The 13,313-nt window shown below is 38.5% G+C and overlaps 1 protein-coding gene and 1 long non-coding RNA gene across 3 annotated transcripts; both read right to left on the minus strand.

Annotated features, from left to right (window-relative positions):
* Positions 1-2,964: 2,964 nt before the first annotated feature.
* On the minus strand, positions 2,965-3,986 carry LOC115178174 (uncharacterized). The gene is made up of 2 exons (XR_003872567.1): positions 3,422-3,986; positions 2,965-3,004 (listed from the first exon to the last, which is right to left on the minus strand). It is a non-coding gene; the product is annotated as an uncharacterized LOC115178174 (long non-coding RNA).
* Positions 3,987-6,127: 2,141 nt separating this feature from the next.
* LOC115178061 (lysozyme G) lies at positions 6,128-11,235 on the minus strand. Of its 2 annotated transcripts, none has more exons than XM_029739088.1 (4): positions 11,039-11,235; positions 7,825-8,015; positions 7,564-7,702; positions 6,128-6,636 (listed from the first exon to the last, which is right to left on the minus strand). In XM_029739088.1, exons 2-4 carry the CDS (start codon positions 8,002-8,004, stop codon positions 6,503-6,505), a joined length of 453 nt encoding a protein of 150 aa, XP_029594948.1. In that variant the 5' UTR covers positions 8,005-8,015; positions 11,039-11,235; the 3' UTR covers positions 6,128-6,502. The 2 variants fall into 2 exon arrangements, with proteins under 2 accessions (XP_029594948.1, XP_029594949.1); XM_029739089.1 differs by lacking the exon at positions 11,039-11,235 and adding an exon at positions 9,667-9,781.
* Positions 11,236-13,313: the final 2,078 nt, after the last annotated feature.

The following is a 13,313-nucleotide window of genomic DNA, read 5'->3' on the forward strand; positions in this document are numbered from 1 at the left end:
TCTGTGTCCCATATTGGTTATCTGATACTGATAGGTCACACACAGTATGTCTCCTCTGCCCTCTTATCCCAGGTGTGTGGCAAAGCTAACCTCTTCACCCACAGCCGTCCTCACAGTAGCAAACAGCCCTACCACAGCACCAGGAGAATCACATAGGTTTTAGACCTTCAGGCTAAAACCCTGCTACCAGCTGATCACCAGCATCACTACTGCTGACAGGCTCACAAGCAGCTACAGTTGCTGACCTTAGTTAAGTTTTAATTTGTCAATAGTTCAAGGATCATGCCACTGCTGCCCTGTTTAGCTACCAGCTGAACATTCAAACTTTTTCTATGCTGTCCTCACATTTGGACAAGGAAAGAGGCATTTGTGTTGGACTTTGATACTGGCATGGTTATTTCAAGGTTATAAGTCTTGGATCAATATGCAACACTATGATACCGACGACTATGACCCCAGTATCTACAGTTATTGATCATTTGTTTGATTCTTATTATATTTGATAATATTCTTCATAATAAACTGTCCAAGTATACATGTTTTAGTCTAATCATGTTATAGCCTATTTTGTAGGGTTGTTTTTCTTCACACAACAGTGTAGTAGGCCTTGACCAGTGAATGCATTTATCAGTGATATTCTTCAAGTATCAATGGGTAGCCTATATTTCATTAATTTAAATAATCAAAAAAATGAAAATATGACAGTGGGACATATTTTAGGATTTTGTGTCCAAAATGTCACCCTATTCCCAATGAAAATGTCCCTCTGACCAGTGAAGACGATGTGTGGTGCCCCTCTGTCCCTGTGTCTTTCGGAGAGGGAGAATTAAAAAAAGAATCTGGCCATTTTTTATTTAAATGTCTCTCCCTGATCTCCCAGTTCATTATGCGTCACGTTTTATTTTATTTTATCCTTGTAACGGCTGTCTTTGGAAGAAGAGGACCAAGGTGCAGCGTGGAATTTGTTCATCTTTTATTTTGGATGATGAAAGGCACTTAAAAAAGAAAAAACAAATGACAGCCAAACAGTCCTGTCAGGTATCCTAACACACTAAACAGAAATGAACTACCCACAAACCCCAAAGGAAAACAGGCTGCCTAAGTATGACTCCCAATCAGCGACAACGATGTACAGCTGTCCCTGATTGAGAGCCATACCAGGCCAAAACAAAGAAATACAAAGCATAGAAAAAAGGACATAGAATGCCCACCCAAATCACACCCTGACCAAACCTAAATAGAGACGTAAAAAAGGCTCTCTCAGGTCAGGGCGTGACAATCCTATCCTCCAGGGCTGCAGTTTTAATTTTCTTTTCCCTAATTGTGGTTGTTTCAATTTTTTGGGTTAATGAAGTAATGAAATTAAATATTTTTATACAATTATGTCACTGTTTACTTTCTTTTTCCTTACTAATAGGGTTCAAATCTTTTGCCATTTTTGTGAAATTTCAGGAAATCCCAGTGATTCTCTGCTTATTCCCTCCCTGGGAATGTTGGGAAAGTTACAATAAATGTTTTTCACCATACTTACTAATTAGAGAAGTTGGAGATTGGCTTTTCACATTGCAGCATATCATTGAACATGAAAGATCAATGTTGAATTCAAATGTCAAGACAGACCTAGATAAAAACTATAGAATATATCAGATTCAATTTTGCCTGTCACAAGTAGAGGGCACTATGATCATAGATTTCAGATGTCTTCCACTATTAAAATATAGATATATACTGAACAAAAATATATATGCAATATGCAGTGTTGGTCCCAGGTTTCATGAGCTGAAATAAAAGGTCAGAGAAATGTTCCATACACAAAAGCTTATTTCTCTCAAATTATGTGCAGAAATGTGTTTATATCCCTGTTGGTGAGAATTTCTCCTTTGCGAAAATAATTCATCCACCTGACAGGTGTGACATATCAAGAAACTGATTAAACAGCATGATCATTACACAGGTGCACCTTGTGCTGGGGACAATAAAAGGCCAGTCTAAAATTGCAGTTTGTCACATCACAGTCCCACAGATGTCTCGCGTTTTGAGGGAGCGTGCAATTGGCATGCTGACTGCAGGAATGTCCACCTGAGCTGTTGCTAGATAATTGAATGTTCATGTCTCTACCATAAGCCACCTCCAACCTTGTTTTAGAGAATTTGCACAATTTCTGCACAAATTGTAAGAAACCGTCTAAGGGAAGCTCATCTGCGTGCTCGTGTGGGGGCGAGCAGTTTGCTGATGTCAATGTTGTGAACAAAGTGCTCTATGATGGCGGTAGGGTTATGGTATTTTATGTCATTTTTTAAATTAAATAGTTTTAACCACATGTTGCGTATGAGCAGGCATAAACTACAGACAACAAATCAATCGCATTTTATTGTGCCGTTCATCCGCCGCCATCACCTCATGTTTCAGCATGATAATGCATGGTCCCATGTTGCAAGGATCTGTACTCAATTCCTGGAAGTTGAAAATGTCCCAGTTCTTCCATGGCCTGCATACTCACCAGACATGTTACCCATTGAACATGTTTGGGATGCTCTGGATCGATGTGTACAACAGCGGGTTCCAGTTCCGCCAATATACAGCAACAGCCATTGAAGAGGAGTGGGACACCATTCCAAAGGCCACAATCAAAAGCCTGATCAACTCGATGCGAAGGAGATGTGTTGTGCTGCATGAGGCAAATGGTGGTCACACCAAATACTGACTGTTTTTTTTAAAGCTATATCTGACCAACAGATGCATATCTATATTCCCAGTCATATGAAATCAATAGATTAGGGCCTAATGAATTAATTTCAATTGACTGATTTCCTTAAATGAACTGTAACTCAGTAAAGTATTTGAATTTGTTGCATGCTGCGTAGTATATTTTTTATTCAGTACTCTGCCCTTGAATTGCGTTCCCATGCAAAACTAGACAGATGGCTAAAAACTAAGTCTTCAATAAAACTCCTAAGGCGTGACTTTTCTTGAATGAATATATTGAAACGTTTATGTTGTGAAACTGCAAAATACAGAAAATAATATACTTTAGTATTCAATTCGACATACTGTAGCTGTACATTATACATTTCAAGTGCATGAAAATACAAAACACGTGCCAAGGTATCATGCATCTGGCATGACGCCAAACCATGTAGCTAATTGTTACTCATATGGTAATTGGCTAACTTCTTTCATTACTCTAATAATGTACAACCATCTCTGTAGAATAACAAAGCATATTACACTAGAAACAGTAACAAAACTTCAGTATTGTATGTTTTACAATTCGTTTGCATGACGCACGAGCAAATACAGCTGACGACATACATGAAAAGCATTGCAATTTGTGTGAGTAAATACAACCAACCAACATAAGCAACTCTATCAATAACATGATTATCATCACTAGCTAAATGCTTGAATCGAACTTACAAACAAATATTTTCCGAGGCTGAAGCGTGACAAGAAATAGCTACACTGAAAGACCTGCACCGTAGCAGGTTAGCTGCTTCTATGCGTGCAGAACGAATTCTCTACTTCCTGTTTGTGTACAGTCTTTAAGTACCAGAAAGCTCCACTAGGGGGCGAATAACACCATGGAACACAATGAAAATCCATCTTAACCATTGTAAAACAAATATCTGTTACCTTCTAACAGGATGGCAGCACATTCAGTATTATTCCACCTTTCCAAATGACCACCTATTAGTCTATGTATAACACGAGAATCTACATCCACTAAATATGTGAAGGATATTTTTTCCTTTTAAGTACGTTGAGTATTGGCAAAGTGGGACAATCTGAAAATGTGCTTTCTGGAAAACCTTACAGAATCATCCCATTGTCTTAACCCCCAACATGATACTATTCTAGATCGCTTAAGAACTCTACTACAAGGATTGTGTTATTTGGGATATGTAAGACATTCAGTGAATTCTCCTTTATCACACCGTCATAAACGTGTGATTACAGAAACGGAGAGATTCTTTGCGATTGCTTTTCCATCTTATGGTATTTCTAAAATAGTTATTAATTTGGCTAACTCTTTGGAACTCGTAGCTAATAGTATAGTTGAGGGTCTTGAGTTAATTACAGCTGAGATGGTTTCCATTCAGACTGTGGCGATGCAAAATCGTTTGGAACTTGATTATCTTCTGTCAGCACAATGGGGTACATGTGTTGTTATTGGTGCTGAAAGCTGTACTTACATTCCTGATAATTCTGAGGAAATAACTGACCTAATCCAAAAGATCAGGACTGAGGGCGCTAAATATCATGATTACAATCCTGAGGATTTAGGCTTAGTCATGCGGTTGTCTTCAACATTCGGTACATGGGTAAGTTTTTTTGGTGAGCATGATAATTCCAATAGTGGGAGTTGTGGTTATTTTTCTTATCCTCATCCAAGTTGTCAAGTGTGCTATTGCCTGATGTTGGTCTGCTAAAATCCGACGATTATGTGATAGGGGATATCATAAGATTAATCAACCGTGTCCTTTTGGAGATGGGTGTCAGTGATGTTCACAAGAATGTGGTGGGGATCATAAGGGTCTTCATCATCACAGCAAGCCTCATGATTGTGGTCAATGTGCCCGTGGTAACTGTCCTCGGTGCTGTAATGAACCATGCTCTCTCCGATGTGGTGTCACACTTGTTAATACCTCTTTTCTGTAACTTTGTGTGAAATCTATTTCTTATTGCAACGGCAAGTAGAATATGCCCTTTGTGTTTTATAGAAATGCAAGGTGTTTAATGTGAATGATTTTATGCTTACTGCTAATGTTATTTATTCTGTCTATTTTTTCATGTTTATATATATATATATATTTTAAATGGTCTAGGGGGAATATAAGAGTATTTTGAAGATAAATATACAACACAGAGGATGAGTGGATGAGAGTACTAGAGTACTAATGGTCAATAGCGAATTGTAAATAGCAGTTCGGTTTCAGTTCAACATCTGTTTGGGATCTGTGGAATGTCACTCCTGAACTCAGAGTGAGGATACTTGTTATTTGGCCATTGGCCAAGTCGTACTGCAGGGACTTCTGATTGGTCAACCCCAGGCTAGGGTGGGGGGTTATAAATGGCATCCTGTTCCTTTGTTCAGTGGGGAAAAGCTGAGGACAGAGGAGACTGAACATCTACCTCCCAGCATAACATCTTGATTTGTCCTCTCTGAATAAACCTTTTTTTCTCCCCCTGATTTGCTTTGGAGTTTGTGTTATTGAATAATAACATAAATTGCTAACAGTCTCAAGAACATGCATATCCTTGCTTCAGGTCTGGCAACTATTACCATACCCAGTTCAAAGGCACTTACATCTTTTGTCTTGCCCATTCCCCGTCTGAATGGCACACATACACACTCCATGTCATTTTAGGTGAAAATTGGGAAAAAAGGGTCTGATCCTTAAGAGGTTTTAAAGGATTTACAAGCCTTGAGACAATTGAGACATGGAGTGTGTATGTGTGCCATTCAGAGGGGGAATGGGCAAGACAAAAGATGTAAGTGCCTTTGAACTGGGTATGGTAATAGGTGCCAGGTGCACCGGTTTGTGTCAAGAATTGCAACACTGCTGGGTTTTTGACGCTCAACAGTTTGTGTATCAAGAATGGTCCACAATCCAAAGGACATCTAGCCAACTTGACACGACTGTGGGAAGCATTGGAGTCAACATGCACCAGCATCCTTGTTGAACACTTTCGACACCTTGAGGTCCATGCCCTGAGAAATTGAGGCTGCTCTGAGGGCAAAAGGGGGTGCAACTCAATATTATGTTGTGTTCTTAATGTTTTGTTCACTCAGTGTATCTTTTAGTGTAATGATGTAATTGTCTATGTAAGATTGTATTTCTTCATTGAGTGGAAGACCCGTGTATTCATGTAAGTGATATTCTGCAAGAATCAATGGGTAGCCTATAATTCATTCATTTGAATTATTTTTTTTTAAATACTGGAAATCAGCAATGTAATCACTCTACTTTGACAATTAATGTTACCAACCTAAGAAAAAGTGAGTGTGTATTCTGTAAAATTGTATTTTGACAAGTAAGTCAATGTGTCATTCCAAGACATGACTGGGGTTGCTACCAGATTTCCATCATACTGATACTTATTTCAACATAGGTCAACAACAAAAGACTGTAATCATACATTTTATTTTTAAGATTGTAGCTAGTCATGTTATTTCAATACATAGTGACGGTGCAAGACAATCACAGGGAGCACAAATAGGTCAGGAACATTTTTCTCATTACATTGGATTGGAAAAGTATATGAACTAGAATGTTATAAATCTGTGTTTCCCAACTAAAAGTTTGATGAGTTGACTTAAGTGTGTTACCTCTAGGCCAAAAGAAAAATGTGCAACATAGGACAAGGATCGGTAAACACTGGATTAATGAATCATAATTAATGAACAATTAAACATCAGTTTTGATGAGATAGTAGAGGATATGTCATTTACTTCACTATGGTCTGAATCGAAAACTGCTAGGCAATCACTGAGTTGACTTTAATAACCATTGCGTCTGTAAAATTCAGCTCTGGCAAGAACATCCTTGGAGTAGTCCCCCCCAGTGGTGTTCTCATCCACTCTGCTGTATGAGTGGACCTTATCCAGACCGATATTGTAGGCCGCTAATCCCCCTGAAAAATCAAACACAGGCTGTAATGTAGCTATGTAATCTATGTAGTTGTATAATGCATAATAAAGTTTGTATTAAACTTATGACTGATCATCTCTATCAAACTCTGGGCAGTTTCCTTTAAGGACATAAAAATTGACAGCTGTGCCATAGAATGCAAAATTGTTGGGAAGAGATTTGATGTACTGATTCCTTGGCACATGGTTTATGAACTGATATAGAAACACGACAGATTCAAAACTTAGAATTTAAATGATTATACAAAATGATTGCAAACAATAGAATGTTCTGTTATATATGGGGGATACAACCATCCCACATCTCCAGATTTTGCTGCGAAGAGACAGAATCATTAGATCATTTGTTTGGGTACTTTCTATATGTAGCTTGTTTTTGGTCGCTGGTTCAGGAATGTCTGAAGAATTGCAACATTTACCAGGAGCTAACTCTGCAAATAGCACTGCTGGGTGATTTGAAAAGTCGCAGTCAATCGATCAATAAAATAATAATACTTTTAGCAAAGGTTTTTAGCTTTGGTTTGCAATCTGTAGACTATGAGAATTGAAAACGGGATGGTCTTCAGAGATAGATGGGAGGGGTTGACGGCAGCTGAAGGATGGGATTAAAAACAAACAAAAGATAACTATTGTAAAATACATTGTTAGTAAAATCTATATAGTATGCATAAGCTGGAAGTAGAAGCCGGGGTGTTGTTTCCCATACGTTTACTCCAATTAGGAGAGGGGTGGAGAAAAAAATAATAAAGGAAACTTTATTTAGAAAGGATAGTGAGATATATATATATATATTTATTTTTTTTTACTTGGAGATGATGCAGACAATTACATTGTAGCGTCCATCAATCTACCCCCCCCCCCTCAAAAAAATTACTATAGGCAAGAAGGGCAGGTCAATTGGTAGGCTATACCTGTCAGCTGCTGCTCTTTGGTCCATGAAGGGAATTTTCTCTGAACCGATCCGATTATATCAACGAGAATCCCAGTTGCTTGACTCAGATGTTCCTCACTGTCCCATCCCCCCCGTGGAATGTGCCAGTTTTTGTCAACCTATAAAAAATATGCAATACAAATCTATGGACACCACTTACATTGTATTGTGAAATAGGAAACAGGCTCTCTTGTCTGCAAACAACAGTATAACAAATGTACCTGCAAAACTGAGTACCTACCTGCATGAGTCCAAATGCATTTCCATTGTCCCCCCAACCATTGACCAGTCCTGCTCCTGTCCCAGCCCTGGTCTCTCGTGAGATGATACCAGCTATGATGGATGGCTCCACTCCATGGTTTCGCCCCACCCGCTTTATGATAGACTTATACTTGTTCATGTTTTTCAGTTCGTCTGCCATTTGGTGAGATCCTGTTTGTAAATGAATGTTTGTATAAGAACTTATTATATTTTAGTATTTGTCAGAACTTGTAAGAGTTGCCAGAGACCACTTACAGCTTTATGAGGTACAAGTAGCATCAACCTTCATATCATAGGCTATAATCAAGACAATTCACTTGAGATTAAATTCAGAGTGCACAGACTACACAAAACAAACCCAAACTGAAGTGTATATTAGTACAAGCCCTGTTGTAAGCTAGCAGTGATATTCCAAAAACACAAAATCTGGGGTAAGTTAAGCCATTTTTTACATTCAGCATCACTCCGTCAAGGAAAATATAGTAATCTTTCTATTAAATATATCTACATATATTTCAGGATGTTGTGTATCCCGGGTATGGGGTACGTTGAGCTGAGGGACAGGGTAAGGTGTGCCACCTACATTTTTTTTAACTAAATGAAATATTACCACTACCTTTTTAAAACTCTTTATTTCCCAAACAATTCAAAACAAATCACAATAGCTTTTTTGTCTTTTAATCATTCTAAGCACCTTTTATCATAGGACTAACACCTAACAAACCCTGTGCTTTTGTTTTTACACAGGCCAGGCCCCATTGTTACCTCATATCCCAGTGATAATGCATTGCATTATGCTTGAGAAGAAAACATTTCAATTTGCTTAACTTACCAAATGGCCATTGGCTCAACTTACCCCAAGGCAAACATTTTGATTATATTAGCCCACACAACTACAAGGATGCACTTTCATGCTAGGTTTAGAACCTCATATTGAAGCTTATCAGGATGTATAGAACACTCTTAAAATAATCTAATTTGGTTTAGATACGAACATCATGAAACCTCTGACACAATAAAATCATTTTTGGGGGCCCAACTTGCTTACCACTTTTTCCATGTGGTTTCTTCCTTCACAGACTCCACACAATTTTGACCTCTTCCTAAATATTTGGTCAAGTGAATAATTGTGTGTATGGTTTTCTAGAAACAAGAGTGGCTCAAATTACCCCACTCTCCCCCACATATACATTTCAAATAAAATATAATACATAATATGACAAAACTAATATAAATATATGACAGGATATTTTAACTGGTGCACCAGGTTTTGTGAAATAGCTTTAACTAGCTAGATTTTCATGCAAATATTCAAAAATCTGCAAAAATGCACATTTTCCCACCAGTTGTGTGTCTCTTCCAAATGGACTTGTTGCTGCAATATATAACTTTTTGGGTGGCCTGACAAAATTCACATAGAAATGTTAGTTATAGATCTGTCATTCTCATTGAAAGCAAGTCTAAGAAGTGGTCTGTTCTATGTGCACTATTTTTATGCCATATTTTAAGTTTCGTTTTTGCCTTTTTTTTTAACTTTCAGTTTTGTACACCAGCGTCAAACAGCTGAAAGTACAATATTTTTGGTTATGGAAAATATATGTCACAGGGTTTAGATGATACAATGGTTCTCTACACAATGACTGCCAATTTCAGTTTGTGACAACAAGCAAACTATTAGAAGTTTATCCAACCAGCAATTTCTGCATATTGCATCTTTAGTTTATGTACCTAATAAAAATCGAAAGTTCAATGTTTCCATCGCATTTTCAACTCTACCGATAGTTTTGTCACAACTGTTGCGTTAAATAGCAAATGTGCCCACCTGCACTGTTTTTGGCTCGTGCGCTCTTGCCAACGTCTCACAGATTCAATGCGGATGTTGCCAACTAATTTTCAGGGTAAGTTGCTAGAGGCAGGTTGATTTGTTGCTAAATGACTCTGTGATGTCATTGCGTGATAAAGTAAAACTGCGTCATTACGTAGAATACACAATAACGTTACTCAAATTGACTGGCCAAATCGGCAAAAAATATGATTTGACATTTGTTCAGGTACAGACTCCCACTCTATTCTGTACTTCTGGCTGTACAATTTTGATTGAGACATGTTGATTGACGTTGTAAGTTTGTTCAAGATCAAAAATTCGTGACCAACTATATTCGTTGGGTTTGGCTCGTCGAACACGTACTACTGCTGCTGCAGTCAGCCAACAATGATTTGCAATTTGCTGAAATTGCTGCTGGCCTGCTGCTGACGTCACTCACGATGCACTTTTGCAGCCAGACACGTGTGTTGTGACTGAGTGTGTGACAGAGAAAATCGTTTTTGTGTCATTTAGAGGGAAAATGTGTGCATTTTAGCGTTTGAGTCACTTTTCAAAAGTTGCTAAAAGTTCTAAATACATTTTTTAAAGTAGCTAAATTTGTTGCTAGGTGCTGTTTGAAAAAAAGTTGCCAGTGTAACAGTATAGCTTCCGTTCCTCTCCTCGCCCCAACCTGGGCTTGAACCAGGGACCCTCTGCACACATCAACAACGAAGCATCGCGCCACAAAAGCCACAGCCCTTGCAGAGCAAGGGGAACAACTACTTCAGGTCTCAGAGCGTGTGACGTCACCCGATTGAAACGCTATTAGCGCGCACCACCGCTAACTAACTTGTGATTTCACATCGGTTACACCAGGGTAGTCTGAAAAGTTGCTGCTAAATTGGCATCACTGGCTACATGATGAGATTATTATGGAGAAGAGCAAGAACGTTTTTATTTGTCAAACGCAGTCAAGCATTGATCATCATGTTACTAGAATAAGACCATTGATATTTATTGTAAAGGAGCATCAAGCTCATCACTGTGCACTCCGTAGACTCCACAAGCCCAGGTGCTGGTTCAGTTCATCACAATTTATTTCATCTGTAGCCAAATACAAGTAACTGCATGGTTTCCCGTGTCGTAGTGACTCCCTATGATGGTTATTATATCAATATTTGCGCATTAAGGCATTCCCACCAACATGTCTCACATTATGCGTTGGTAAACATTTTACCGGAACTTCCTGTTTCCATCACAGCTGTCCTGATTATTTAAAAAAAAATACAGTATGACTTTAACTCTCATAAAAACTGTGGATGGAAACGTGGTTGGTAGATGGACCCGAATCACACCATTTTAGCTCTGTTTTCAAAAGATAAAAGCTTACCTAGGTTGATGTTTTGATTCTTGAAACTGGAGATTCCTCAAAATGTATAAACTAAAACTCAAGTGCTGCTGTTGCAAATATGACAATTATGCCTGACTTAAGTCCTCGCACTTCTACTTTCTCCCAGATAGTTCTCGCCTCTGCCCATGCACAACTGACTTCCTTTAGGCAACACTGTTTTTATAACGGACATGGAAAGATTAGGGGCTGACGTACCAATTGCAAGCAAATTGCATTCAATGGCCAAGCTCCTCCCCAGCAGTGGTGGAAAAAGTACTCTATTGTCATACTTGAGATGAAGTAAAGATACGGAAATAGAAAATGACTCAAGTAAAAGTGAAAGTCAACCAGTAAAATACTTCTTGAGTAAAAGTCTAAAAGTATTTGGTTTTAAATACACTTAAAAGTATCAAAAGTAAATGTAATTGCTAAAATATACTTCAAAAGTGCAAGTGAAAGTATATATAATTTCTTATTCCTTATATTAAGCCAACCAGATGGCACAATTCTCTTGTTTTTATTTATTTATGGATAGCCAGGGGCATCTCCAACACTCAGATATCATTTACAAATAAAGCATTTGTGTTTAGTAAGTCTGCCAGATCAGAGGCAGTAGGGATGAACAGGGATGTTCTCTAGATAAGCGTGTGAATTGGACCATTTTCCTGTGCTGCTAAGCATTCAAAATGTAACTAGTACTTTTGGGTGTCAGAGAAAATGTATGGAGTAAAAACGACATAATTTTCTTTAGGAATGTATTGAAGTAAAAGTAAAAGTTGTCAAAAATAAAATATTAAACATAAAGTACAGATACTCAAAAAAACGACTTAAATAATACTTTAAAGTATTTTTACTCAAGTACTTTACACCACTGTTCCCCGGTCACAAGCTGATATGGCAATGTTCATAATTACACCCATTAACAAAATCAAAAGCCAATTCACATGTTGCATGATTCATACAGCAGCCTACTTGGATCTGACAATGTGAAAGTTAATCAAAATGAAATATGGTGGCTGTGTATAGCAGCGTTTACCAAACTTGTGATCACCGGGGCTATAAAGCTGAAGCATCTGTTTAGAAAGTTCGCTCACCACCAAATATGGTAGTGGCCGGAAGTTCACTCGCGGGTTATTGGGAGAGGATGGAACTAGGTGAAACTGGGCCGACGTTCTGCTAATTATCTCAGAGTAATCATCTGATCTGTTGCGAACACAGCACACAAAGATTTATAGACTTAATGCTTTGCCAACGTTTTAAAAAATGGCGTTGTTCAGAAGGAGTGCAAGGTCGAACGGAGTTTGTGCACACATGCACTTCACAGAGGAGGCGTTCCCTAACGGAAATATGCAAATACATGTTACAATGTGCCAACAGGATCTCGCTAGCTCTTGCTTGGCTTTGCCCACCTCCTTGCTTTTTCTGCCCACTATGCTTCATTTGCTCCCACTGTAAATTACATAGATGAACTATATTGGGTTAGTTATGAATATCTTTGCTTGGGGCTCTATCCAGTCCACATTGCGGAAGTTCAGCTTTACAGCCTGATAGAAATTTAAAGGAAATGTTCCCGCTTTAGTGGAGACTGCATTCACAATAAACGGCTCAATCGTCAATTATCTTTAAATTTGTCTCGTGGAATCTATAAAGCTTCAGCTTTACAGACAGAATAGAGCCCTTGGTCCTGGGAGCCCTAGCAATACAGCTGATTCAAATAATGAAGCATCAAGATTTGATTAGCTGTGTAGTGCTAGGGCAAAAAACTAAACAAGCACCCTTTGAGGTCCCCAGAGGACTGTACTACAAAGCAGGATCAATGAGTTAGCTAGATAACTTACCTTAATGTTCTGAAATAACTAAACCAAAAAAATCTGAATATCATTTTGAAATGGGCATGGTCTTGATTGAACAACCAAAAACACATTTCTAAATGTAGCTTTCTTAATGAACCAGAAAATCTATAGTTATTTCTGGTCTTCATCCAAGTTAGTTGGCTAACTCATTGATTCTGCTTTCTGGTATACCCCTCTGGACAGGGTTTTGGAAACGCTGGCTAATAGGCCTTGTGGCAACTGCTTGGGATGTGTCTCGGCCGGGGGTGCCAGTTTTCTCAGCTTCACCCCTTGTAGGCTACACACAGTCAACATCCCCTTCTGCTTCCACAAGTGGAAATGACAGAGCCACCTCAATGTATTTCAATGGGGAAGGTGAGTTGGGATAGGCGCGTCAGGTTGCATGAGGACACGCTAAAAACCTCACTGCCAGTGTGATTCAC

This window comes from Salmo trutta, chromosome 38, assembly GCF_901001165.1.
Source record: "Salmo trutta chromosome 38, fSalTru1.1, whole genome shotgun sequence".
NCBI lineage: Eukaryota > Metazoa > Chordata > Actinopteri > Salmoniformes > Salmonidae > Salmo > Salmo trutta.

Excerpts from the sequence above, each read along its gene's own strand:
- LOC115178061 (XM_029739088.1), bottom strand. The coding sequence starts at position 8,004 with ATGGCAGACGAACTGAAAAACATGAACAAGTATAAGTCTATCATAAAG. Across the intron at positions 7,703-7,824 it reads ATGCATTTGGACTCATGCAG|GTTGACAAAAACTGGCACAT; the intron begins GTAGGTACTCAG and ends TATTTTTTATAG. Across the intron at positions 6,637-7,563 it reads CAAAGAGCAGCAGCTGACAG|GGGGATTAGCGGCCTACAAT; the intron begins GTATAGCCTACC and ends TTGATTTTTCAG.